At 39.4% G+C, this 27,018-nt stretch overlaps 1 protein-coding gene across 3 annotated transcripts in view; it reads right to left on the bottom strand.

Annotated features, from left to right (window-relative positions):
- Positions 1-27,018, bottom strand: part of Nalcn (sodium leak channel, non-selective) — a 230,975-nt gene that overhangs the window by 22,047 nt on the left and 181,910 nt on the right. For all 3 annotated transcript variants that reach the window (XM_070002669.1, XM_070002668.1, XM_070002670.1), the window contains 12 exons: positions 21,748-21,849; positions 21,245-21,314; positions 20,138-20,229; positions 19,927-20,049; positions 17,728-17,784; positions 17,372-17,492; positions 17,145-17,276; positions 15,927-16,094; positions 14,097-14,201; positions 9,137-9,243; positions 3,081-3,201; positions 2,897-2,995 (listed from right to left, as the gene is read on the bottom strand). In XM_070002669.1, coding sequence (XP_069858770.1) covers positions 2,897-2,995; positions 3,081-3,201; positions 9,137-9,243; positions 14,097-14,201; positions 15,927-16,094; positions 17,145-17,276; positions 17,372-17,492; positions 17,728-17,784; positions 19,927-20,049; positions 20,138-20,229; positions 21,245-21,314; positions 21,748-21,849 — 1,297 coding nt within the window. The remainder of the gene's footprint in view (positions 1-2,896; positions 2,996-3,080; positions 3,202-9,136; positions 9,244-14,096; positions 14,202-15,926; positions 16,095-17,144; positions 17,277-17,371; positions 17,493-17,727; positions 17,785-19,926; positions 20,050-20,137; positions 20,230-21,244; positions 21,315-21,747; positions 21,850-27,018) is intronic.

Below are 27,018 nucleotides of genomic sequence, written 5' to 3'. Positions count from 1 at the left end.
TTGAGCTACAGCGCCACTTCCGGCTTTTTTCTTTTTGCTTATGTGGTGCTGGGGAATCGAACTCAGAGCCTCAGGCATGCAAAGCAAGAGCTCTACCTCTGAGCCACCTTCCCAGCCCCTGTATGTTTTCAAATGGTTTTTTTTGGTTCCACTTGAAAATATTATATCACGGTGTTAAATTTCTTATATTCTATTTTTGTCACATTTATGATTTCTTAGCGAACTATATTAATATACTTCACTCTGATTTTGGATTTGATAGATTCTTTTAGAACTTAGTTTACTTTGGTTTTGTAGACTTGACATGCGAGATTTCTATCTTCCTAGTGATTAGCTTTTTGACATTCATCCATTATACCATTCATTCCTAATAATGCAGTTTGCTTTAACTTTTTCTGATATTAGTATTGCTAAGTCACTTTTCTCACAAATAGCAAATAAATACTTATTTTCTAGTCATAATAGACCAAAATTATTCCTTTGTTATATAAACCAAAGATATTTTAGAGAGGGATCAAGAAAATAAAAGGAGCTATCATTTATATCTTTAAAAAAATCTCTGAATGTTTATTGTTGTCAAAGTAAGTCTATTAATCAAACATTATCATATGGTAGAGAAGCCAGAAAAAATTCATATTACTGTCTTGGAGTTTTATGAAGAGGATCCCATTTTCTAAGGAAGATCTGAAAACACTGCCTCCCAAACTTACCACATTTACCATCTCTCTACTAGGAAGTCTACTCCCACATCCTGGGTGTGACACTAACATGTATGTTCTATGAGGGCAGAAATTCCTGACAAGGACAGTGTCTGCCACCTCCTTTATGTTGAAATACATCTCTTCAGTGATTGACAGGTAGGTGAAGAAATGCTGATATACAGCTCATGTGAAACCATCTAAAAACTTGCAGACAAGGTCTTTTCTAAAAGATTCACACAACTTAGATCTCTTTATCTTTACTTTCATCCTAATCGAGTTGGTAACATTTGGTAAAATGCTGTTTAATTTCCTGTTTTCTGTCAACCTTTGTTTGGGCTGCTTACCATACTCCAAGACTGGCTGGGACTTCCGGATTCTTTCAGAACATCCAGTATTGGAACTGGACTTCCTTGGTAATCTGCAGACCAGCCATGAATGATTTATTTGTCTCCTGTTATGGTGAATCATTTATGCTGTTGACTTCTGAGTTGCCACTTGATCCAGTTCCCTGGAAATCAGGAGCTCAGGGTTCACTATGCTATTCTTAGTTTGCAAGAGAGACGAAGCTCTCTTGTTAATTGGCTGATTAGCGTTTGCTCATATTCTGGAATTCCATGTCTGCTCCCATCTCTGGCTCAAAGGCATGTAAAAAGACCTCCCTCTCTCTCTTTTTTTTGCTTGGTATTAAACTGAAAACACCGTAGGGCTTAGAGAAACTCACTTATGAACGTGTTAGGAAGTAAAGTAGAGGGGCCATGCAACACGATTGCTACCCTTCTTTCTAACTCTAATATTCCATGTCTGTGGGTCATAGAGTGTGGGGGCCCAAAGGGGGAGATTTTAAATTGTACCGTTTGAAAGCCTGAATGAAGTGCCATACTCATTAGCCACATATCAAAGGTGTCAATCGACTGAGTAAGTGGTACCACACACATTGAGCCCGGAAGAGTGAATGCTAGAGTCCCACGTGTAGCTGCACAAGCCAAAGAGCTCTGATGTGGCCTCATGGGAATCTGCCACAGCCATGAATAACATAGAACAGCAGGTGCTTTGCTGGCAATTCTAGCTCTGTGGTCGAGGTTTTATACTCTGCCATTTGAAGAATCACAGACCCTGCAGTCATAGACCAAATCAGAATTCTGACCTCATTTTTCTTTACTCCTTACAAGCCACAAATTATTGCTTTATAGAATTAATAGAAATGTATGTAAAAATCTTAGAATACAGTAAGTGCTCAAAACCTGTATGCATTTCAATTATTATGATTCCACTGGCAGAACTTATCAGCTGGGCCCAGAAAAGCAACTCTCTAAGAAATGCTGATAGAATGTTCTTTGCTAAATTCACTCTTTTGTTTGGTTTTGTTTTGTTTTTGGTGTTCTCTTAAGGCTTGAACTCAGTGTGTCTAGGTATAGACCCTTAGCTTTTCTGCTCAAGCTTGGTTCTCTACCACTTGAACCACACGTCCACTTCTCCCATTAGTTGGTTTTTTTTTTTTTTGGTGGTTAATCAGAGATAAGAGTCTTCTGGACTTTTCAGGCTAGACTGGCTTCAACTCACTATCCTTAGATCTCGGCCTCCTGAGTAGCTAAGATTACAGGTGGGATCAATTGGCACCTGGATCACTTTTTTTTGATAGGAAACTGCATTGCGGTCTCCCCATTTGTGAAGTTGGTACCAATCCCTAGAACTGTTACAAACAGCATTCACCTCAAGTTCATGGAGTATACAAAGTTTATATGAAATTAGAAAATTTCCTTTCCATTCTATCAATTAGGATTTGAACTTTTTCATGCTGTCTCCCTCTCCCATCACAATTTAGAGTTTACCTACTGGGTTACAAAAGAGGTCTGCAATTTACACTTGGTGAAAATGCTATCACCTGCAATCAGTGCTTCCCTTGTGTTTTAGTGACTGGCTGCACATCCTTTCCATGTGAACAAGAGGAGACATACTTCTCAGTTGCCAGGGAATTAAAGGCACTGTTGCCCAAAGGGCAAATGTAACAAGAGAACTGGACTCTTAATTAGTGTGCCTGAAGGCCTCAAGGAGGTCACTTGTAAAAAAGTGATACAGATTATTTATACCTGTCATAGTATAGTTTATCCAGGCTTCATGCTGTGTGTGGAAATAAAGAACAAAACAAAAAAACACAGCCCTAAACCATTCTGTTGGATTAAATCAAGAATGCTTACCTTGTTTTCATTGAAATTAGCAATAACTACTCCAACAAAAAGGGTCAGTCCAATCATGCAACCCAGGAATACAAAAACGTGAATATAGATTCCGTGGATCTGTGTAAATGAAAAATGTGATTATTCATCAAAGTAAATGAAAGGCATATTGGAAGTGTTCAACAGGTAAGCTGTGCATACTCACCGGCCCCACACGGTGAATAATTACGTCCCTCACTTCTACCCAGCCTTTCAAAGACAGAACTTCAAACAATGCCAGCATAGCGTTGCCCACATTGTCAAAATTAAAGTTCCGAGGGTTAGCCCTGCAATTTAGAAAGAAGGAGGCTATGTGAAACTTTAATGGAGGCCCATACTGTGGGTATAGACTTTCTTCAATCTTTGGTGAGCTTGGGCTACATGGCTTTGTTTGCTGAATCTTTGTAGCACATTAATCAGTTATAATCAACTATTGATTTCACCAATAAATGATGGATATTCTTAAATTTTTTTCAGTCCTGGGGCATGAACTCAGAGTCTTGAGTTCTTGCTTATCTTCTCAAGGATAGCAACTCTACCATTTGAGCCATACTTTCACTCCCCGCTTTTTGCTGGTTAACCGGAGACAACAGTCTCATGGAGTCTACTGCTTGGGCTGGCTTAGAACCTCAGTCTGCATATCTCAGCCACCTGAGTATCTAGAATTACACATGTGAGCCATCAGTGCCTTTAATAGAAAGCAAAAGGCTCAACAATCAAAGATATGCAATAGTACTGCTTCATCTTGCTGACACGAAGGACTGGAAAGGTAATATATATTTGCACACTGAATTTGAATTCTGAAGTGGTTATATAATGAAACTCCCTGGCAGCATGACTTACAATTCCCTGTGATATTATAGAAAGCCCACAAGACAGAATTTGGTTAATTGATTCCACATTGTATGGTTATAAGCACTATGGATTAAAGCAATGATGGATTAAGAGAGGCGAGATGCAAGAGTAGGTCATTGCAGGTTTGTTTCCAAATAATTCTCTCCTAGTGGGACTCTTCAGTTTATTTTGTCTCATGAGTGTGGAATATTCTCAATGGATCCTTCTTATGACACCAAAGAATAGTTTGTTATCTACTCCTGCAGTGGTTTCCTGAGTCCTAGTTTGGTCCCATCAATGGGAGAAAAGGGTTACCTAATTTCATTTCTTTTAGAAAAATTATCCTTCAGTAACTGCACAAAGGGCTTTCAATTCAACATGTCAGTTTGTGAATACAGCACATTTGATCATTTCTTGATGTTTCTGACCACTCATACTTCTTTTCTTTCCCATTATACAAGTTATATCTTCTTTACCTTCATTAATTGCTGTGAGTCTTAGCTACTTGCAGTGTTTGTTCCTTTCCTCTTTGGTTAAAGATTATTTTAAATAATCCAAATGTCTCAGCAATTAAGCACGGAAAACTAAGGATTATCTCTTGGATGGAGATTTGATTTCTGAGTTGCAGACTAGAGTAGACTTAGTGGATCCCATTTCTATTACATTTTAATCATGTTTCCTAGTTTCCTTATCAAAGTTTAACCTTCATGAAAGGCAATACTCAGGAAAATCTGGTTCAGAATTTTGTAATCTTTTATTATAGTTTTTAACAAAATAGACAATAATGAGATTTATCTTTATAAGTTTTTTTAAGTATTAAAATATTTGGAAATCTAATAAGAAAAAAATAATTGAAACTGGCTTGCTCCTAAGGGCTTAAGGCTGATTGGAAGAGACATTTCCTTTATAGTATGAAAGCTCTGCTCAGAAGTTCAGATTTTTGGAATTCTGATTTATATTTTTACATAAAGTACAAATATATTCTTTTGAAGTTTTCCAACAATCCATCTTTGGTGAAGATTCCAATTAAAGTTAATGTCTCTCACAGTAAATAGCAGTTAAAGGATTATATGTGTGCTTCACTTTGCTTTAAAAAGGACATTTTTAAGCAAGTGACAAGTTCCTAATCTGATGTTGAACTTTCGTACTCATCTATTTTCTTCATGTAGAAGTGATTTTCAGCCAAATCTGCAATGGAAACGACTTTCTTTTAAACATACTTGAAAAGTTAGAATATGTTAAAAATACAGTTTTAGACTAAGCCAAGAAAAACAAAATATAGTATCACAGACTATGTAAGAGACTTACATAGTCCAAAGAATATATCACATTTTTTTTAAAAAAAGACTTTTTTATATATACAAGAAATTTGTCTGTTCTTTGCTTATGCTAGCATAATTCAATAGCCTGAAATTTTCCCTATGACAATTGAGGACTTTAATAGTTCCCAAGTATAATGGACTGTAATCATTTTACATCTTACTCTTGAGTTGGAAGGCTGTTTAAATATATTTTTCCCCCTTCAGGTTAGCTTTAGTGATTCTAATCTTGTCTATCTTCCCAATTTGGAACACTAAGACATTAGTTATGGCCTCAAAATGTGTCAGTTGTTAGCTCCTTCAGGGAGTTGCTCCAAGTCCCTTGAAATCACAATAAAGGGGCCACTCTTCCTCTGGGGAAGAAGGAAAATCATGACTTAGGATGCCCTTGTATGTGGAAGTGCAGAGAATGGCTGTGTCCAAAATGGCACCCTGTCTTACATATGTCATCTCTCCAATGTAAACAAGCCAGAGATTTTGTACCTCCTAGAATACATATCCTTTTGCCTTGAACTTTTCAACAGCCTTGCCCTTCCCTTCCACCTGTCACAACTCCTTTCCATTCCACCAATTCCTATTTGTTGATTTTAAATTTTTTATTGTGATAAGTGATTACATAAATTTCATAAATTTCGTAGTCTTGTGAGATAGTCATACTTATTTTAAGTCACAAACACATTCTAACCTTCATGGGGCAAATTGTCTTTATCATGGTCTACAAAGTTTGTGAATTCTATGAGCCTTGGCAATAGTTATTTCTTCCACATGGGGTGATATTGTATATTTCTTTCCTTTTTTTTAGCGTCAGCTATTCCCTCTTTCCTTCTCATTTCCCTCCTATTTGTTCTTTTAAAAGTTAGCTGAAGTGTCCAAGCTTCTCCTGTGTTCTGTGCATCTCACCTTTGCCTTTTGTAGGAAACAGGCAGATATTCCACAAAACTAAAGAATCTAAGTCTGAGGAATCACCCACACTCTCGTACCTTCCCTAGATCCATTCACAGACCCTAATAGTCCATATTTGAACTTGAAACCCCACAAAACTATCTCCATCGTTCTAGAAAGTAACTTGAAATTACCTAGAGTAACTGTGTGCTTAGGAGTTTGTTCCTGTGGCATCAAAGCCTTTAGCATATTATATGCGATTTGCTGTAATTTTATTTAATCTTCTCCCCTACACTTGGGACTTGTCAGGGACAAAATCCATAAGTTATTCATGGATGAATTGTGACAAGCATTCACACCTGGTGGATAGTAGGCCCTCATCAAATACATTCATCATAAAACCCATACTTTATTTTTTCTCATGCATGTCATTTTCCTATATTCCAGATCCCTGTTCAAAATAAGACACAATAGTTATAATATTCGATATGTTTAATCCTTTTTACCAAGGTGATTTTTATCTCATCAAATCAGAATGACTCAGAAGAAAATGAATTTATTCATCTGAAGAGAAAATATAGAAACCAGAATGAGTCCTGAATTAGATAGTGCATATTTATGTGCTGATTATAAATTCCAAATCATTCCCCTAGGCATATTCCAAAATATGTTATTCTCTTAATCATAATTTACCCCATATAAAATTTCAGCTTCTAACTCATTGGATTACTAAAGATAAAAATTGTAAAAATAGTCATGCCTCCAGTGGACACTTATTAGACTTATTAGTCTAATAAGTAAGATTTTTACTTTACTATCAGATAGGTCATAATACCCTATATAAAGGAACAAAAAAACTGTGTTGTTGCTTCAGGAATGCCTCTCCGTTTGCTTTTGCTTTCAAAATGCCATTGAACTTAAAACTGCCAGTAATACTTTACCTATAATACAGCATTTCAATTAAATTTGATTTTAAAAATCACATGTAAGTGATTTTATAAAATAGAGTGAATGTCAGTCACATTGTACAATTTGGGACACGTTTGTTTTTCTGTGACATTGCCTTCCAGGCCAGGGAGTTTTTTCCTGATATCTTGGAAGGTCCCAGAGCTTGCTGGTTACTTTGAACCGTAAGAATAGTCAAGATCAGAATCCTCCTTCTGAGGTTGTAGTTCTCAAATGCAGAGTCTCCAGCCTGGAGTTCACGTCCTCACCACCTGCTTTATTGAGTTCATACTTCAGGCTACTATATACCTCAATTAGTCACCCCCGGGCCAGGTATCAGACATCTAACTCAGTGTGTACATCTCAGAGCTTTCTGAAATCATTCAAACTAGCCAATCCTCAGTCGGTTTGCTCTGCCTCTGTTCCTTTCCATGTAAACCACAATATGGGCTTTCCTCTTTGTTGTCCTCTCTCCCTTTGGTGACAAGTCTGGTGCTTTTCTTATCCCCTCCTCTTGAAACTGTGAGTTATAAACTACATTTCCAAAGGTCGTTGTTGCCTGATATCAAGGCTGACCTTGATCTACCCCAAATTTCCCAACACAACCTTGTGTTTTAAATCAAGAGTGCCCGGCTGCACCATTCCCATGGTGAGCATGCAGTCTTTGGGTGAGTTTCCACTCTTGCTTTCTGAAACACACCAATGGCTTTTTGTCTCTGATGCCCACTTTCCTCAGTACTTAGCACTTTGCAGCAGAGTTCCGTCCAAGGTCGCTCAGACCAGGTAGCTCTAAACCTGGCTCGCCCGAGAGACAAGGTAACTCTTTTGCAAAGCGGTGAGGAGCAGCTTGCTGTCAGAACCTATCTTCTTGCCTTGCTAAGGTCTGGCATTCAGTGTTCCTCCTGTGGGACCTGTCTAGGTTAGGGCAGTCAGCACCTCGACCTTTCTCCACAACCAGGAAGTGCCCACAGTGCTCTCATTCGCTTCCAGAATGCTATCCTTGGCTAGTTTCCCGTTGCATACGCATAGTGGTTGATGGGGTCGATAACTGCTTAGTAAGTTCTGCTGAACCGGTCCACTTTAGGATGTAAGGACATTTTACTTCTGATTGGCCTAAGCTTTTAGGCTTTATACCAAATCCCCAAAACAGCAGGGGAAAGATTCTATTGGATTCCCTGATATAAATAAGTTATTTATGATCTCATGAAATTTCATCGCACAAAAACAAGCTTTTATGCTTTTTCATTTTTATTTGAATGGAAATTTGACTGCTTTTCTAGTAATATTGGAATGAAGATGCCCTTGGTTGTTATAATCCTCTTCATCCAAGCTTAAGTCACACAACCAGTATTAATCTTTTCCCACACTTGTTAGGTGCTGTTTTTTTTTAAAAGCCAATATGCATCATAATTGGCTTACAAAAGTGCATTTTGGATTGAGGGAAATGCCAAGTAAGTAACAATGAATTCTAGGCAAGAGCTGGATAAAATGCTTTTCCTTTTTTGAAAGTTTTGATGTTTAGAAGAAAACATCAGTTGTAACAAAAGGGGTTTCTGTGGTTCACTCATTTTCCTAAGAGGTGAGAAAAAAGTAATTAAAAAGTAATTGAAAAGGAAATGAAGTTAGTAGACCATTTAGTTCATCAACCAAGCAGAGATTCCACTTAAAGGTCATTAATAAAGTAGATGAGAAAAAAGGTGTTGGGTACTTCTACTTTTCATTCAAAATACTTTGAAAACTCATTTTTGAGGAAAATGTATTTCAAAGAGAGAAGGAGAAATAAACAATCATGCTACTGATTCTTCCCGTCCAGCTTTTCAATCATGGAAATCCATCAATATAAGTGGGCTTTAAAATTGAAATAGCTTTATAATTTAGTATACTCTACAATAGTTCTAAGGACATCAGATCCTATGCTAAGGATAACATTTAGAGTGAGTTTAGCTTTCATGTGCTCGCTTTAAATCTGCTTTGAAAATCTCATTAACTTTAAAGCTATTTGGTTCAGATATGTATACTGTTAGAAAAATACTATTGAGTATTTCATTAGTTTGTGAAGCAACCTGGAAGTCACTGGACACTTACCTTTGAACCCTGTTGCCACCCACCCCGTGTTACTTAAAATACGTTTGAGAAGTATAGCATAATTTCAGTTTCAAACCTTATCATATTGATTGAAATACTTAAACCGACAAGCACAGCATTCTTCAAAATATTGTTTTGTTTTTAATGATAGGCTTACCAAACACGTGGCACCCAAAATCCAGGTTTTTTCTCTCCAGGTCTTAATTTTAAATTTAAGTTCTTGGACACACTTACATTAATCCTGAATATGCCATTACAATCTTCCTATAGGGAGAGGAAGCAAGGGAGATAGAAATCAAGTCAGAAAGTGAAGTCACAAAAGATCAAAGAAATATTTCTTCTATCAAATAGCAAAGGTCTTTATTTAAGAGCAATGACAGTTATCTGGCAAATAGCAATCAAGATTCTGGAAAGAGACAGGTGAATGTTGGTCCTAAGATCAACAGTAAGTGGGCAAAGGACCTAAATACATATTTCTCCAAGGAAGATACTCAAATGGCCAATTATCACATGTAAAGATGCCACCAGGGAAATGCAAATCAAAACCACTATGAGACCATATTTCATACTAAGAAAGCCATAGTCAAAAAAGTCTAAAAGCAAAACAAAAACCAGGACACGGAAGGAGAGCTTGGGTCCCCAGACACCATACAGGCAGGGATGTTCAATGCAGCAGATCTCTGGAAAAGTAACCTGGCAGTTCCTCAGATGACTAAATAGATTGCAACTCTATGCTGTTATCCACTGAATGTATCGCAAGGTTGAATGCTGAAGGCTTGGTCCTCTGCATGGTGATATGGAGAAATCTTGGAGAGAGGAGGCCTAGTGGAGGGTGGTTAAATCAGTGGGGTGCTGATCTCAGAAGTGCTTAATGGTAGTCTTTCAGAGCTCATGCCCATGACAAAACTGAAGTACTGGAGAGGTCTCCCTGGTCTCTGGCTTTCAGTCTTCTCCCTATGAATTTTCTCTTTCACTATAATACCATCTGTCTTCATGGGATACAGCTAGAACCTTCACCAAGAGCTGAGCAGATGGGGCCACCCAATCTTGGACTTTCAGTTTCTAGAACTTTCTTTTGCCATTATAAAGAATCCAACCTCAGGTAATATGGTATATCAATAGAAAGCCAACAGTCACACAATACTCCTGAGAGATTCCATTCCTGGTTAGCTAGGAGAGTTCATACAGAATGTGAGTTCCTACAGAAGCTTGTACATGAATGTTTCCACTGGCAATGTTCATGCTGACTCCGAAGTGGAAGGCACTCAAATGTCCACTGGACAAACAGATAAAAATGTGCTCTATTAATATAATAGAAAATTGTTCAGCTGTCGAAGGAGATGAAGTATTGACAAATTCTATTCATGGATGACCACTGGAAGCCTAAATATATGAGATAAAAAAGCCAATTATATTAGATGATCCCAGTTATATGAAAGCCCAGAATCAGGAAATTTACAGAGACAAAACTGTCAATCAGGGGTCATTTAGGGCTGAAGTGGAATAAAGGTTCCGGGCCTGGGTGACAGACGAGGTTCCTTTTTGTAATGGAGCAAATGTTCCGAAAGTGGCCAACCTGTGGTTATAGAACTCTAAATATGTGAAAAAAGTACTGAACTGTATCCTTGAAGGTGGAAGGGTGAAGTAAGACATTCCAACTCCTTTTCTGTCTATTCTTCTTTTGATTATCTTGGCTCCTTACACTATGATTATACTATTTTGAGCCTAAATCTAGTTGGTAAGCCTATTATATATGGTAAAATTGTTGATCATCATTAGAATATTTCAACAGAAATTCAATTGTAACTTGTTTAATGCAACCTTTGATCCTAAACTCTGTCATCTTGACTCAGAGTTGTCATGCTGACAACTCAATATTGCCTTGCTTCCTCTGTTCCTTATGGCCGACCCATTTCTCCATTCCTATTTCAACAACTTAATGACAACTTTATCTCTTTCTGAGCTTCCAATTAAATTCTTGAATGTACAGAAAACTTCAAACTCGAATAACACAGCATTACTTTGTAATGCATAATTAAACAGGAAGGAAAAGTCATAAATACACAAAGACAATCAGCATCTTGGTATACATCCTTCTAGTGTTTTTTCCAATGCATTCAATTCTTATCCTTCTATGTTCTTTTTCAGTTAAAAATACACTGTAGTTATCTTTTCCCAGCCATAGTTATTCATCCACAATATCAATTTAAAAGATTGTACTAGGTGCTGAAATGTGGCCCCACAATGCACTTGGCCGTCTCATCCTTACTAATTGTCCTCTGAGAGCACCCAAGCCCCTTTATGACTGCATGAGGCAGTCAGGTATTCTGGTTGAAGACTCAACACATCGATCCGGGCTGCTGAGTGTGAATCTAAGCTTTCTCACTTACTATGTAAGTGATCTTCAGCAAGTTAGGTAGTGGCTCCATACCTGTTTTCCACATTCATAGAGTCTAACAAAAATAAAGGTTACTTCTTTGTACTGTGCAAGAGCACTGAGAAATGTTGGATTTTTCTTCTTACATACCCTTAATGGCTTCTTATTTATCACATTGGCAACAAACATAACACACACACACACACACACACACACACACACACACACACACACACACACACACACACATCTGTCTGCCTAATGTGCCCTTCTGGCCTTTTTTTCTCCAAATGTTTACAACATGGGAGAGAAATAAAGTTACTGATGGATAGGTACTTTTCATAGGTTAACTAATGAAGTCTTTATAAGATCAATGTGTAAAAAGTTTTCTAAAGAAAAAAAATAGATCCAGAGGGATGAAGTGACCGGACCAAGTGATGCATCTATTACAGGATTCTGATCAGGACTCATGTTCTGAAGCCTGTGTTATTCTTGCCTGTGTTGCTTGTCTCTTTGCAGGATGGCTTGCATGGTTGCTGCCTTCAGGCATCCTCTGCTTGGAGGGCCTCCTGCCCTTGTCATTGCCTTTCTCTACCCCAGGGTGGAAAGACAACTTCCCACCATGGGATCAGATGGCACATTGTTTCCACTTCTCATTTGCCTGCATATTTTGTCTGCTTGTAACATAAATACATATTCTGATTGGCCAGGAATTATGGTCAGACAGAGGTCCCAACCAACTCCCTTTTCCAGTCCTCTTTTCACTTTATTCGGCACGGTGTCTCTGATGCAACTGGTATTTCATAACTATTTGTCAGAAGGTATCATCAGACTTTGTTTACTAAGCTTAGGTGATGAAGTTCAGGGCTCCATGTCCCTCTCTCATCTCAAAGGACTAGAGGATCGAAATGATAATGTGTGTTTCCAACTGGAAAGCATGACTCAATTAGTCAAGTCTTGCTGCCTTTATACCTGAGCTGTGTGAGCCTGTATCTTCCTTCCAGCCCTGGGTTTATCTATTCTGTAGATGGACAGAAACTCTGAAGTAGAATTTTGGTTCCCTTCATCCTTGTGGTGCTCTTGGTCTTGCTCTCTTAACATGGGAATTAGAAAAGATTTCAAGATGGCGGGTACTTCTTACCATGAGACGATGTGCGTTATACCTGTGTGCTTGTTCATCTACCGGCACTCTCCATCCCCAGCGTGGTCAGTAAGGCATGCCCCAGTTGGCTATGAGTGTATCACGATGAGTGTAACCACGATGCTCTCAGACCATTATTAGAAAACGTAGTCACCCAGGGTTCCTGGTAGGCTTCAACTTGAAATGTTGTTATCATCTCACTGACTTCTATTCAGTTGAGTCTAAAATAACTCTTCTTCCTTACACAGGCCTAGGGACTAATGAATCAGCCTTTTATTACTTCCCTCATTTGCTAATTTTGTACTTCATGACCTTCATACTGGGTTGCTTGTTGTGTCTTCTGAGGATTGTGAATGTTTCTGGAATGTCTCTCTTTATCTGGTGTCTTTCCTGAAATCTTCATTTGAACACGATTTTTAATGCATCATGACTAGACAAAGCTATTGTTTGTTTTGTATAATAATTAGGGAACTGATGCTTTTTAAATATAATATAAAACCTACTAGTTCCATTCATTAGAGCGATGTAGTGCAATGCCCAGCTCTGCTAGGCCTCTCAGAGACAAATATTTAACTTGAATTATTTGAATGGAAGAGTTCATGCAGTAGCTGTACTTGGCCTACTTCGCTGCAATTTAGAACATAATCCCAAGAGAATGGGACACTGGATGACAGAGCAGAGTTGAGCTAAGTATAAATCAAACTTTGTATCAGCAGAGAACATCACAAAGCATGCTTTCCAGCCCCCGGGCCCTACCCCAGCATTGCGAGTCAATCCTTTTTCCAGGAGAATGGGTTGAAGGAACCCATGCCTCTTGTAGGCTTAGCCCACAATTGTAGGCTTAGCCCACAATCCTTCTTCATAAAGTTCTGCCAGTTGAACAGACAACACCCTGAGGACAATGAAAAGCAACTATGGCAGACAGAAGGAACCTGAATCAAGGAGTGGTCATTTGGAGAATTGCTCAGCTTTATCCAAGATACAATACAACTACATCATGATGTTCGGGTGACTCAACTGTGGGGTGGCTCCAGCAGTTACCTTTTTATTAAAATGAGAAAAGAAATTAAAGTATTAAGTTTGAATCCTTGCTGGCTTTTCTGGGCATTTATGTTCTGCTTCTTTCCTGGAGAGAAGGCTGAGTGAAGAAAGAAAATGGAGTGTGTGACTCAAACTTTGCTGTTTGTTCTTTTCTCTCTTTTTTTTTTTTTTGCCAGGGCCTGTCTTTCTGTTTTTGCTGATATGAGTCTTGTGTGTGCCAACAGAGGCAGCATCAATATTTAGGGAAGACCTGAAAGTGTCAGGGCTTCCAGCTGTTAGCATCTGGAATACATGGCATTTATGTCAATGATGTCAACTGTGGATTGGCTTTGGAATGGAAAGGAAGAGAATTGTCTGAGATGAATATCCATGTACTCTCTACACCCCACCCCCACCCCAGTAGTAGGAATTGAACTCAAAACCTTTTGGTTTGTGGACAAGAGCTCTAATGTTTGGGGGTTCTCAAAGTTGCCTTGGTAGGCATTGGTACCACAAGCTTTCTGAAAGATGGTAAACTGCCTTGATTTTTAGTTCAAAAGACAGGCAGGAGCAGCTTACCCTTCGGATGATGTTGGGATCATTGCACTTGGCTAGTTTTCCAGCAAAAAGCTGTACTCCGAAACTTGCAAAAACAAGCATTAATGTCAGCAGAAGTATGGAGACCTAAGAAATGGATTAAATAGTAAATCTCTTGGTAAATGGTACATATTAGGTTTGTCTTAAATAGTGACATTAAACAAAAAAGGACTCTCTGGATCATATTGATACCTTCCTCCACCATAGTCATTCAATTAGTCTCATTGAAATTTCAGTTAATATAATTTTTTCCAAGTTTTCCAAGTTTTTCCATTTCCTAACAAATGGGGCAATGTCATTGTTTCATTGAAATTTCAGAAGTAGGAAATTAACAATGGGCTTTGAATTCTTAAGATAAATGCAGATGGCTCTCATCTAAGAAAATGAAGTGAGTTTTTTTATGATTTTGGGTTTTCTGATTGGAAGGCAATATTTTGCTACATTTTATTTTACAGGACAAAGGACAATATTTAAATAATTTGATTGTGCCCAGTGTTCTCAAAAGGAATTTCTATCCTCATTAGCAGAGCATACATTGGAAGATGGGGGTCTTTGCTTTCATGTGAACATGAAAGTGTGCTCTGTATGGTTAGGAGATAATTTCAGCCCTGAGAAGCAAATCTGTGAATTGACTTGTGCGCCCTCTGCTGGCTATTACTTTTGTCTTAGAGAAATTTTGCAAAGGGCAAATTTCAAAAGCATTTACTAAAATGTACTGGCTGACCGATGCAAACATGGACCTTCAGGGGCCTAAAGCTACATAGAAACATCATCAGAAGAAAAGCACAATAATATTCCCTCTCAAGCCCTTTTAGTAGTCCAATGATTCACCTACATAAACTGTTAGGTGGCACTTTTGCTTTCTTTCATGTTCAGCTGTGTGAAAAGCCATAGCTTTGTGCAAAGAAAATAAGCATTTAAAAATATCTTTAAAAGATATATTAGCAACCACATGCCTTTAGTAACACCAAAAATCTTTCCTTCAAATACCTCCCCTGTCAACTAAAACTACAGCTTCTCTCTCACAATAGTGATACAGATTTTCTAGGAAGTACAATAAAAATAAGCTTATGTAATTCAATGTATGTTTTTCATGTACAAGTTCAACTAATCTATAATTTAAAAATTAACCACTCTTTCAAAAGGCAGAGAGCTTTGGAACAGTGTATGTGCAATGAGCCCTTTACTCTATCTTCCACTCCATTCTTAGAAAACCATCAATACATGACTAATTAAAAAGAATACGCTTTTCTTCATCACATTTATAATTGTTCTTTACTGTATACTGAGATTGTTGGATGTAAAGTAGACCTGAATGCTGCATCTTGTAAGTGGTTTGTCTGTATTATCGAGATCTCTGGACAAATTCTATGCCATCTGCTTAAGGAAACACACAGAATATGATTATGAGTCCAAATGCATGAATTCATAATTTCATTTATGAAGGGGTAAGGTTGAGTTTTCTTATGTTTAATTTCTAGATGGAGAAAGAGAATCATAAAGTGGAAATCAGGGACAGGGTGAGTGGCTCCTCCCTTTTCAGATTTGCCACTAAAGAGAAGTACTTGGGAAAGGAGGCTTTCCCAAGTACTTCTCTTTCATTTAATTAAATAAAATGATAAGCCAGCAGCATCCACGGTTGGAGTTTCTTGTGTTTTGCTGTTGCTTTTCTAATGTTAGGCAATGAACAGAACTGTAGACTTGACCTTGACCTTAACCAGCAGGATTCCCTTACTCCACCCCTCCTCTCCATAAGCCAGGGGACAGAATTGGGCTGTGGTGAACAGGAAACCAAGGGCAGCTCTAACATACCAGAAAAATTTCCTTGAACCCACTGAAAAGTTCTCGAACCACTTTCCTCATCTGGGGTACCAGCTTGAATATCCGTAGAGGCCTCAGGCAGCGAAGAACCATCAGGAGCTGGGCTCCAGATTCAGCTGGTACATTTTGAGGCATCCAACAAAGAAATATTAAGCTTACCTAGAAGGAAGGTATACAACACCTTCTCAACTTTCTGCATTTCCCGAGAGCAACTAGCCATAACTTCTCACTCAGCCAGGCTTTCATTTGTTGTGTGAAACAAACACTCACATGTGGGCACACAGTCTGCTAACCTTGAATGACAAATTCAACGTAGACTCATTATGAGGTCTTTAAGAAAACTCACCATGTGTGTGGAATGAAATGGGAGTACCCACTCTGTGTCTGTGTGACCCCCACAGCTCCTCTTTCTTTTCCTCTTTCTCCTCCTCTTCCTTCTCCCTTTCCTCTTCCTCCTTCTTTTCTGATATCAGGTTTGAACTCAAGGTCTTAGGCTTGCCTGCTCAGCTGGTGCTTGTCCATTTGACTCATGTCTCTAGTCTGGATTTTTGCTGATTATTTTGGAAATATTTGGAAAAATTACTTTTATGTGCCAAGATTGGCTTAAAATAAAACTCTCTAGATGTCAGCCTCCTGAGTAGCTCAGAGCAGTGTCCATGTCTGCTCCTTTTTAAACTTATTGCATTTGAGGCACTGCTGATGTGAAACGTAAACTAGCTTTGCTATTTTTTCTTGTTGTTGTGGGTAGAGCTTGAACTCAGGGCCTGGGCAGTGCCCCTGAGCTCTTTTAGCTCAAGGTTAGCACTCTACCACATTGAGTCACAGTACCACTTCTGGATTTTCCATTGTTAACTGGAGATAAGGGTCCCATAGACTTTCCTGCCTGGGTTGGAAAGTCTCAGATCTCAGCCTCTGAAGTAGGATTACAGGCCTGAGCCACTGATGCCTGGTTAGCTTTGCTATTTTAAACCTTGCTATTATATTTCATTCACACATAAAATTATAGTTGGTGTATTTGAATAACAACTATCCACATCTATTTTAGTGCTTTTTATTTAGGTTATTTAGGATAGTTATTCTCATATTACTCATATATAAGAATTCAGTTGTAGCAACCAGACTTCAACATTTCACACCAGTCCCAAGCAATGCAGGGGAGATGTTACCAAACTATTATGTTTTACATTTAGGAAATAACCCAAGACTTACAAGATAAATAAATATATCCATTACTCCACCAAAGTCCCTGATAACAGCAGTTGGAGTGAAAAATAAGCCATCTGCCATAATCTTCAGATTAAGTTCAATGCTCATGAAGATGACAAACACGTACTCGGCGATCTGAAATGGGCAAAAGGCAGCCTGGTCACTGTGAATGGCAAAATTACAGGTCAATATTGGAACAGCTAGCTGGGAGTGAGCTTGAGTAGCGGTACCTGCAAAGTAGGCGTATGCATGACTCTTCGGAAGGGGGATTCAAACATCATGGAGATGCAGGAGCAGATGGTTACAATGATCATGACCCAGTCCAGGTAAGTGACTAATCCCAGCAAATCACTGCCGAAGGCCAAACAAAATTGAGAAACACCAACACTCTAGGAAAAGTCTACATACAGAGAGTCAGAGATAATGGCTTCTTTTCTCACTCTATTCATAGGACTGGTATTTGTACAAAATACATCTCATTATCTATTTCACAGCACTATGTAGGAAGAAAATAATAGAGCATTTTTTAGATTTTTATGCAGCATAAAACCATACTTGAAATGTGTGCAAAGCTTGTAATGCTTACTAGAGTTGATGGTACTTGGTAATTTTCACAGCTCCCGTGACTGGATCTGTTTTTGATCTGTAAGAGAAGAACAGTCGTGAGGTTTCTCAGCCCAGCCGCACAACACAGCCTGGCAACCTCTGCTTCCTGAATCTCTCCACCTGAAGTTTCCTTTATATCCTCAATAAAACGTGCATTGAAACAAAACCTGTTAACTGAATCTGCCGCTGGAAGGTAGAGAACGTGGAATAAAATAAAAATGGGATGGGTTTGCAATTCATGCTTATGGAAGCAGTTTTCTATCTCCCCCAATTCTTGAGCTGTAGATAAGAGACTCCATTCAAAAATGGCCAGACACAGTGCACTCCTTGAATCCCAGCTGCTTGGGAAGCAGAAGCAAAAGGATGATGGTTCTTGGTCAACTCCGGTAAACTTAGTAAGACCTCATCTCCAACGCAATCGAATGAATGCAGTTGCCTGTCCTTGTGTGCATATGTATTTGCGTGTGTATATTTACGTGTATGGGTGTGTGCACCTGTGGGTGTGTTCTCAACTACAACAATGCTTTTTACAGTCCATTCCACTGTGTTGCTGACTAAAGGAGGATGACACCACACTAAATGAAGTGGAGAGAAGTGGTGCTGTGGCTCAAGTGGTAGAGTACTCACCTTGAGCTGAAGAGCTCAGGGACAGTGCCCAGGCCCAGAGTTCAAGCCCCATGACTGACAATACATAAATAAATAAACAGATAAATAAATAAATAATGAAGTGAAGAATTAGCAATTAGATGTAAACACGTAAGTGGCCGACAGGATAATTCAAGGTGAAAAACCCAACTCGGGCAATGACCCAAACAACATCTGAACTGCCATCTTCTTCCTTTGCTTTGCAGAAATGCAAGGAAGTGTGTACTGGTTATTACTCAGGTGCATTCAATTGCGCAGGTCTCTCTAGAACAGAAGAATGAGCAGCAGGCTGGCAATGAGAAGGAAGCCCTGCACTAGCCAGAGTCTCTCAGTCCAAAGACCTAAATGTCCTCCTCGTTGGAAGGGCAGGCATACAGGATGCCATGTGGTCCCCCAGGCTTCCTCCACTCTGTCATGTGAGGACAGTATGTATTGTCTTCCTAGAGCTGCTGTATCAAAGCATCCTCAGCAGGTGGACTGAGCAAGGAAAATGTGTTGTCTTGTGGTTCTGGTGGCTATAAGTCCAGGATGAAGGTGAGGTTTGCTTGTGTTGGTTCCTTCCGAGGGCTGAGAGGTTCAGAGCTCTTTACCTGGTCATCTCGTGTGGCCTCTTCTTGTGTGTGTGTGTGTGTGTGTGTGTGTGTGTGTGTGTGTGTGTGTGTGTGTGTGTGTGTGTGTGTGTGTGTGTGCGCGCGCGCGCGCGCGCGCAAACTTCACCTTCTTATAGATCTCATTTTAATTACCTTTTTCAAGTTCCTGCCTCCAAATACAGTCACATTCTGAGGTAGGAGGTAATAAATTCAACCTATGGGGAGCACAAGCCTATAGCAGATAATGGTTATCTTGGGCTATGGATCACCCACAAAAGGGATTTGCCTAAATGATGGTATGAGTGAAGGCTCAAATGTGTGAGACTTTTTTACCCTCACCCCAGGACTCGTGATGTCTTCAGCATAATTACTTAAAACTTGCAATTCCTTTCATCTACTGGCTTGCCTGTGACAGGTGGCTTAGTGGTAAGGTGAGAGTTTCCCACATTTCTTCCATGTCAGTAGGGCAGACCAGGACTAGTGGATTTTCCTCTCAAGCAATTGTTAATGGAAGCAGTGGTGAACTTACTTTCTACCTTATTCTAGAGTTAGCTAATTGGAATATTTTAATTATAGAATAACTGCACGTCTGAAGAAGATGTGACCTCTTACCCTGTCAGACAGTTTTCCTTACTTTTATTATTTTCAAAACCTAGTTAAGAACACTGATATAAACCTATTAAGGGGATAGATAAAGCACAAGTAAACATGGCCATGAAGTGCTTTATCAATGAGAGTTCTCTACAAATGTGAACTACTGGCAAGCAACCTCTCTTTGTTTCCCACCTGGTCATTTGCTCAGCAAAGAGGACCAGCATGATTAATTAGCCTGTGGTTTTTCTGTGACCCCATTAGGACTACATAGTCCTTTCTCTTCCTGTGACAAGCTCCGTGCTGTTCTCAGGACTCGGGTCAAACACCTGGCTGAAACGGAATGCACTTACGCATTGAAGCGTGCCCGGACTACCACACGGCAAAAGTTTCTGAACCTGTGCTCCCGGCCCACTATAAACAGCGGCTTGTCGAAGTAAGGGTGGTTCTCTCGCAGTTCCTCTTCCTGCACCTTCCTAGAAGGGGACAGTCATGCGATAGTGAAGCCAGGGTAAAGTCTGACGTTCTTATACCACAGCCACACACCACAGCTGTAGCCTGTACCTCTTCATCTCAGCTTGCTCCTTTTTTTCCTGAATCATCTTGATTTCACTGTCTTCTCTTTGTGCATTTCTATATCTCACTGTATTGGAATGCTAGAAATACACCAAGAGAACACATATTATAGCGATTGTTTTAGAAGCCCAGAATACTATCATTTTCTAAAAATTAAAATCCATGCCTATATGCACGTATATATACCCAAAATATATGATCTACATACAAAGTGTAATATTTGTTTATAGTACATTCATTTAACTGTTAGATATAGGTCTACATATAAAATAGTTATATAATATATATGAAGCAGTTATATATAATAAGCGCTATAATATGTTATATAAAAGACACTAACCATTGTATCCCTGTCCTCATATCTTTACCCTGATTTATTTTATTTTACAGAATACAATGAACCTATGATTGCAACAGGGAGATGTTGGAAACAAATGAAAGAAATCACTCTTGAAAATTCTATTGCCTGTCTACTTATTTATCATCTGTCTCTTTGGCTAGGATATAATCTCTAGAGGGCTATGAATCCTTCTGTGTCCTTCCTACTCCTGATAGATTAGAACTAAACTTGAAACAAAATGTACACAGTCACTTGACTAATACATTATGGTCAATAACTAAACACATGAAAGGTCTACAGTGTAAAAATGAAAACAAAAATTATTGGGAAATTCTATGTTATCTTTGGCAGACAAATTTTAGAAAAAAAGTTATGCCTTAGCTTTTAAGGTCCTGAGATTACAGTGGATTCAGATTCTAGAACATTTGGAACTTGGTAAACTTTCAAAGTTAATGATGCAAAGCATTCCTATGAACGTTTTACATACCCTTAATTTCAGTCAAATGAAATGGATATTCCACTTTTGAGCTATTCTTTTATCAAAGACATGTTCTATGTGAAAATGTCTGGATTTTTCTAGTTAACAGTCATATTCCATATGTGACTGTGTATTCTGTTTTCTGATTCCTTTTGATAAAAAGTGTTAGAGACATAGCGACTAACAGAAAGACCCAGGACTGCAATTATCTAAGCAATCATTGAAATACATTTTCACAATCGTGCTTCCCAAATCCAAAACATTGCTCAGGACTTACATCTTGAGTCAAAGTTTCAAGTGATTTCCCCCTGCTGATCCTCTGGCTGTTTGAGCCGTGTCTTAATGATCTGGAAGAACAAAAATCATTCAGTCAATGTACCTCAAGATCAATTTTTGACTTTTAAGCAATGATCATATTAGGAAAAAAACCCACAATTTTTCTGATGCCACATCACTAACGCCTCATTTCTTTTCAGAGTAAAAGCGTAGAGTCTGTACAAATGCCTTTGATTCCATCTAACAAGATTTCAGGAATTTTCCTTCTGATCTTAAAAGTGCAAATTTGGCGATCGGCAAGGAAAAGGCCTTTGAAGTAAAGAGTTTTGGATCTTTGAATAAGATTGAATCATCATTGTTACCACCAGCAGCTAGAACTCAGGTTCTTACTTGGTCCTGCCTGCCAGCCAACCACGGCTGGACTGATAGTGGTGCCAAGAGGACGCATCCTGCACACTCTTCTTCTGTGTGTCCCGGGGGAGCACAGCTTCCTGCCGTGCTTACCTGCGCTCCTGGCGGATGTGGTGCTGGACACTGAGGATTGACCTCTCCTTCGCCGGCTGCCCCTCGAACGATCCGCTCAGCATGCGCTGTCGAGTGCAAGCTCTGCAGAAATAGAAGAAAGGAGAGCTCAAGATGAATGCATGATTTTTATACTTGGAATGAACATCACATAACTGCTCATCACTCTGATAAATTTTAAGGAAACAGCAACGATAAGACAAATAATAGAGAAAATGTCACATTGAGGGGAAGCGCCATTAGCTTGTGCGTATAAAGATTATTTTCAAAGTAGAGGATCTGAAACACAAATGGAAAGCTTTTCTTTTACTCTTTTCCTTCACCTCCATCCCCAAATTAAAAAAAAAGAAATGGCAGAGTTAACAGGAGGTGCCGATGACTCCCTCCTATAATCCTAACTCCTTTGGGAGGCTACAATTTGGGAGGATTACAATTCTATCCCAGCCCAGGAAGAAAAAAGTCCATGAGACTCCATTTCAATGGAAGAAGTTGGGCATGGTGGTATGCCCCTGTCATCCCAGCTGTGGTGAGGAGTATAAAATAGGAGGATTGCAGTTCAGGTATGGGCCCAGGCAAAAAGTGAGACCCTATCGCAAAATAATAATGAATAACAAAATAAAACAAAATAAAAAGCCTATACAAACAAAGGACTGGAGGAATGGCTCCAGTGGTAGAGTACTGGTCTAGTAAATGTGAGGCCCTAAGTTTAAATCATAGTACTGAAAATAAAAAGGGTAGAATTTCGACCAAAATTCTGTGAGTGGCAAGACCAGCTATGCACAGGAGATCATAACAAGGAGGTTTATATAAAAGCCCCAGGGGAAGAGGTTGTCTAGCCAGATTCCTGGGGCTATGAAATATATATTCTGAAGACATTTGGCAGAAATTAAGGAAAACATAAAACCATAAAGGCAGAGGCAGAGAGAAACAGCCGACCTTGGAATTAGCACAACATAGTGAGTCATAGATTCACTATGCACTTAGAAATAATCAAGATGGCTAATCATGTTATGTGGAGTTTTTTTAACCACAATTGTAATAAAAGCTAGAGTTGCTACCTAGAGAAAGCTCAGTCTAAAGCTTGTGGCTTGCTGGGAAGCAACTGTCATTTTCTTTGTATTTTGAAAAGCATAAGACATTAAAAAACACCATTTCTTTTGACCATAACACTGAGCCAGTGATAATTTCAGATTTGCTAATGAGTGAAGACAGTTAGGTGACCCAGCACCTGTGGTGTGAATGATTCTGGTGAGAAAATAAGATTTCTTCTCCAGAAAGCAGTGGTCAACTGGAAAGAATATTATGGGAAACTGAGAAGACCTGTGTGGCACACATACACCAGTCCTAACTAGTTGAGCAACTTCGGGGCTCAGTTTCCTCATTGATAAAATAGGGGGGAAGGAAGGAATTGACCTGGAATATAAGTCACAGATTTCAAATGTAATGATTTTGTGATAAGTGAATCTGAGGAAGCCATATTTGTTCAACTCCTCAGCCCAGGTACTCCCACTGCATTTCTGATTCGGTGTAATCCTCGCACTGGAAGGCTTCCAATTGATTGATTTTATTTTTTAAATGCATTTCTAGAACTGCTTTAAATAACTACCATCTCACAATGAAGATCTTTTGAGATGAGGCTGTGTATCTGCTTACCATGTAAGATTTAAGTACTTAAGAATTCCTTTGGCATTGGTAAGAATGGTCAATATATGAAAAATCATCCAAAATCAATGAATGTAGGTACACTACTGGAAATCAAACCTAAATAATGACTACTATTAATACAGCAAGCATCAATGTCTTGGATAAATCTAAGACCTGCTTCCAGGACTAGGAAGACATTGTGGAGAAGGATTCTTTTATAAGTTCCGCTGAGTTAACAGACGTAAAGCAAAATCTCATAATAGGGATTATTTTGTAGTTTTTTTTTTTTGAAGGAAAAAAACACCATAGAAAAACATGCAGTCATTTTGCTCAAGTCTTTGAAGTAAATGCTGTTGTTCTAGTGTGGATGTACAGATCTTACATCCCAGGTCATCAGTTAAACTGACAAGCCTTCACTTTCAGTCACTGTCTAGTAACTTGTATTTTTTTAATGACAAGAATCTCCTCTTAGCTGTGTGCTGGTGGCTCACATCTGTAATCCTTGCTACTTGGGAAGCTAAGATCTGAAGGCTGTGGTTTGAAGCCAACCCAGGCAGCAAAGTCTGTGAGACTCTTGTCTTCAATAAATTACCAAAAAAAATCCAGAAGTGTTTCTGTAGCTCAAGTGGTAGAATGCTACCTTTGAGTGAAAGAAGCTTAGGCCCTGAGTTCAAGCTCCAGGACTGGCAAAAAAAAATCTCCTCTTAAGTAGTTGAGGCCTATTACTCTTAAACACAAAGCCCATTTAATTTGCCTATAATATACATATTTGAGAGGGCCAGAGTTCCTGCTGTGTTGGAAATGGAGGAGTGTAGTTTGCTTTAGGCTGTGTGCTCTAGGACATTTACCCAAATGTCTGGTCTGAGAATGGCTGGGCATCTTGCTAGGGAAGAATTACCAGTGGACCTACTGACCCAAGGGCCTCATGGGTCTCCCTGAACCTAAACCATCCTCTGTGGAACCTGTTGAAACCATTCAGGGAAGTCTCTGACTTAAGAGAATGGAAGAGCATGTTTCAATGGAGACCATATCTCCTGGAAGGACTCCCCGCTTCCCAAGACTGTCTCTTCCCACTATCACGTGGCTAAAGTGATGATGAGAAAACCATGTCTTTTTTTCTCTGCGACTCATCCCTTTTTTCTTCTAGGTCTTGAGAATTAAGAAGATGAAAAGGGGCTGGTATTTGAATATACACAGGGATTTGATGGGAACTGTTCTATGGAGGACTGGCTTGTTGAACATGGTGTTGAACTCATCCTTCTGTCAGTAAACTGTGCTGATTATGCACAGGTCTTTGAATTTTCCCCACTGCTGTATTACTGTAGGTAATATCCAACTGCTGCAGGTATTTTATTACATACAAGAAAAGCTCTGTTCTGAATTTTCTAATCACAATAAATATGTAGTTCTCTTTCTTCCTAAAACCAAAGAAAACCTTTGCTGAAACAGATTTTTTTTAAGACAGACACTTAAAAGTGTTGAAATAGACACAACATTTACTATAATTTCTTTGCTACTATTTTCTGCTATTTTCACACAACTATTTGGTAAGGTGATTTATACCTGGATAATGGTGGAAGCAAGAATTCAATGTACAATAATTACGGTCTCATTAACAGCTAGATACAATTTTTAGCAAGTGAAGTCAGAACTGTCTTGAAGGACAGCATGAGCCCTAGTGGCCTGTCTCCTCAGGGAGAACCCTGCCTAACCCTTCCCATGCTTAAGCAGAGGTGCTTGCCTACCTTTTTTTTTTCTAACCAGAGGATCCAAAAGAACTATGTAATTTTTTTTGACCAGTCATGGGGCTTGAACTCAGGGCCTGGGCACAGTACCTGAGCTCTTTTGCTCAGGGCTAGCGCTCTACCAGTTGGAGCCACAGCACGACTTTCTAACATATGTAATCTTAGCACAGTGACATCAGGCCCACTGGACCAGCCTTGGGGTTGGGAAGTCACCTGTGGAGTCTCAGGCTCCATGAATGGCCAATGGCTTGCTTCTATCTGATCACGTGCACTATGTAAAGTCAAAGATACACAGTCTCCACCTTCAGGTAACAGTCTCTTTTTCAAGAGGCTAACCATGGACCAGATGTTCTGACACTACAGCCTTTTCATTGAACACACAAAGGTTTTGAACTAAGAAATTGAAAGCAAATTCTAGGCTTTCTTCACTGATGGCTGTGCTTCTAGGCTTTCTAGGCCTTTTCAGTGTTTTGTCTGTATGATGAAGAGACAAAACACTAGCAAGGATGGGCTGGGAAGGTGGCTCAGTGGTAGAGTGCTTGCCTTGCATGCATGAGGCCCTGGGTTCGATTCCTCAGCACCACATAAGCAAAAAGAAAAAAGCCAGAAGTATCGCTATGGCTCAAGTGGTAGAGTGCTAACCTTGAGCTGAAGAAGCTGAGGGACAGTGCCCAGGCCCAGAGTTCAGGCCCCACGACCCGACCCCCCAAAAAAAAATTGGAAGGAAAATCCTCTTATGCACATGTTCATTCTAGTTGGTCAGCTTATTTATAGGAAATGGGCTTAAGACTAGGAAGTGGGCTTGGCTAACCTCTGGCTCCAGGCTCACCTGGATGGGGAAATTATTTCCCCAGAAAGAGTGCCATCCTAGCATGCTTCCACACACATAAAATATCCTTATGTCTAGGCTATCCTTACACTCTGGGCTCATGTAAGATGTTTTGTTCTTTTGAAAAACAGTAGTGTTAGTAGAAAGTAGGTTACGTCAGTTGGATGTGGTTCAGTATATTGAGCAATTACACGTATTCTAAGAAAATGTGTAAGGCGCAGACCACAATATGACAGATATTTTCTTCACTATTTTAAAAAGCAAATGGGATTTTATTGTATACAAGTCTCAACAGTAACTCAAAAGACAAATTGCCAAACACTGTTTGGCTATGTACAATACAATTACCAGCTTTTATATAAATGGATTCTGATGGGTGGCATAACATGAGACCTGAGTATTTCACCAATATGGAAGCACAGAACAATGATTTGCTTTGTCTCCCACATTCTTGTAGCATGGTAACAACATGTGTTTCATGCGATGGCTATCCTCAGTTATTCCTCTATCTAGATGGAATTCTTCAGGGACTACTTTCTCATTCATCCTCACATTTGTGGAAAATCCCATTCCTGGTACCCCAGCAGTAGATGGCAGAATGAAGAGAAAGAAGAATGTGTAAGAAGAGCAAAGGAAGGGGGGGGCGGTGGAGCTTTGTAGCCTGGATTGCAACTTGAAGGTCTTGTGATTCAAAACAGTACAGTGGCTTTCCAGTTGCTTCAGCTGGAATCATCTGCCTTTGTCTGTGAGCCTAATGGAGAAAAGTTGAGAAACCCAAGGTTGGGACCAGACATTTCTGACCTCGGGTTAGCTATGGCTCCTTAGGCAAGTGACATGTGCTTCCATTTCCCATATGTGAAACCTGGAGACCATAAGTATCTTCCTTACTAACTTCCCGAGGAAGTGGAAGAGACAAAGATGATGATCCGAAAACGCCTTGGGAGCACTGACACTTCATTTCCATGTTCAGTTGCAATGAGTTCCTTCTCTATCTTGTCCCACAGGGATGGCTGACGCTAAACACTCTGGAGATGC

The sequence above is a fragment of the Dipodomys merriami genome, unplaced genomic scaffold, assembly GCF_024711535.1.
Source record: "Dipodomys merriami isolate MVZ:Mamm:240054 unplaced genomic scaffold, mDipMer1.0.p SCAF_6, whole genome shotgun sequence".
Classification (NCBI taxonomy): domain Eukaryota; kingdom Metazoa; phylum Chordata; class Mammalia; order Rodentia; family Heteromyidae; genus Dipodomys; species Dipodomys merriami.
The sequence above is the reverse complement of the archived record's forward strand: the minus strand, read 5'-3'. Positions and strand labels throughout refer to the sequence as shown.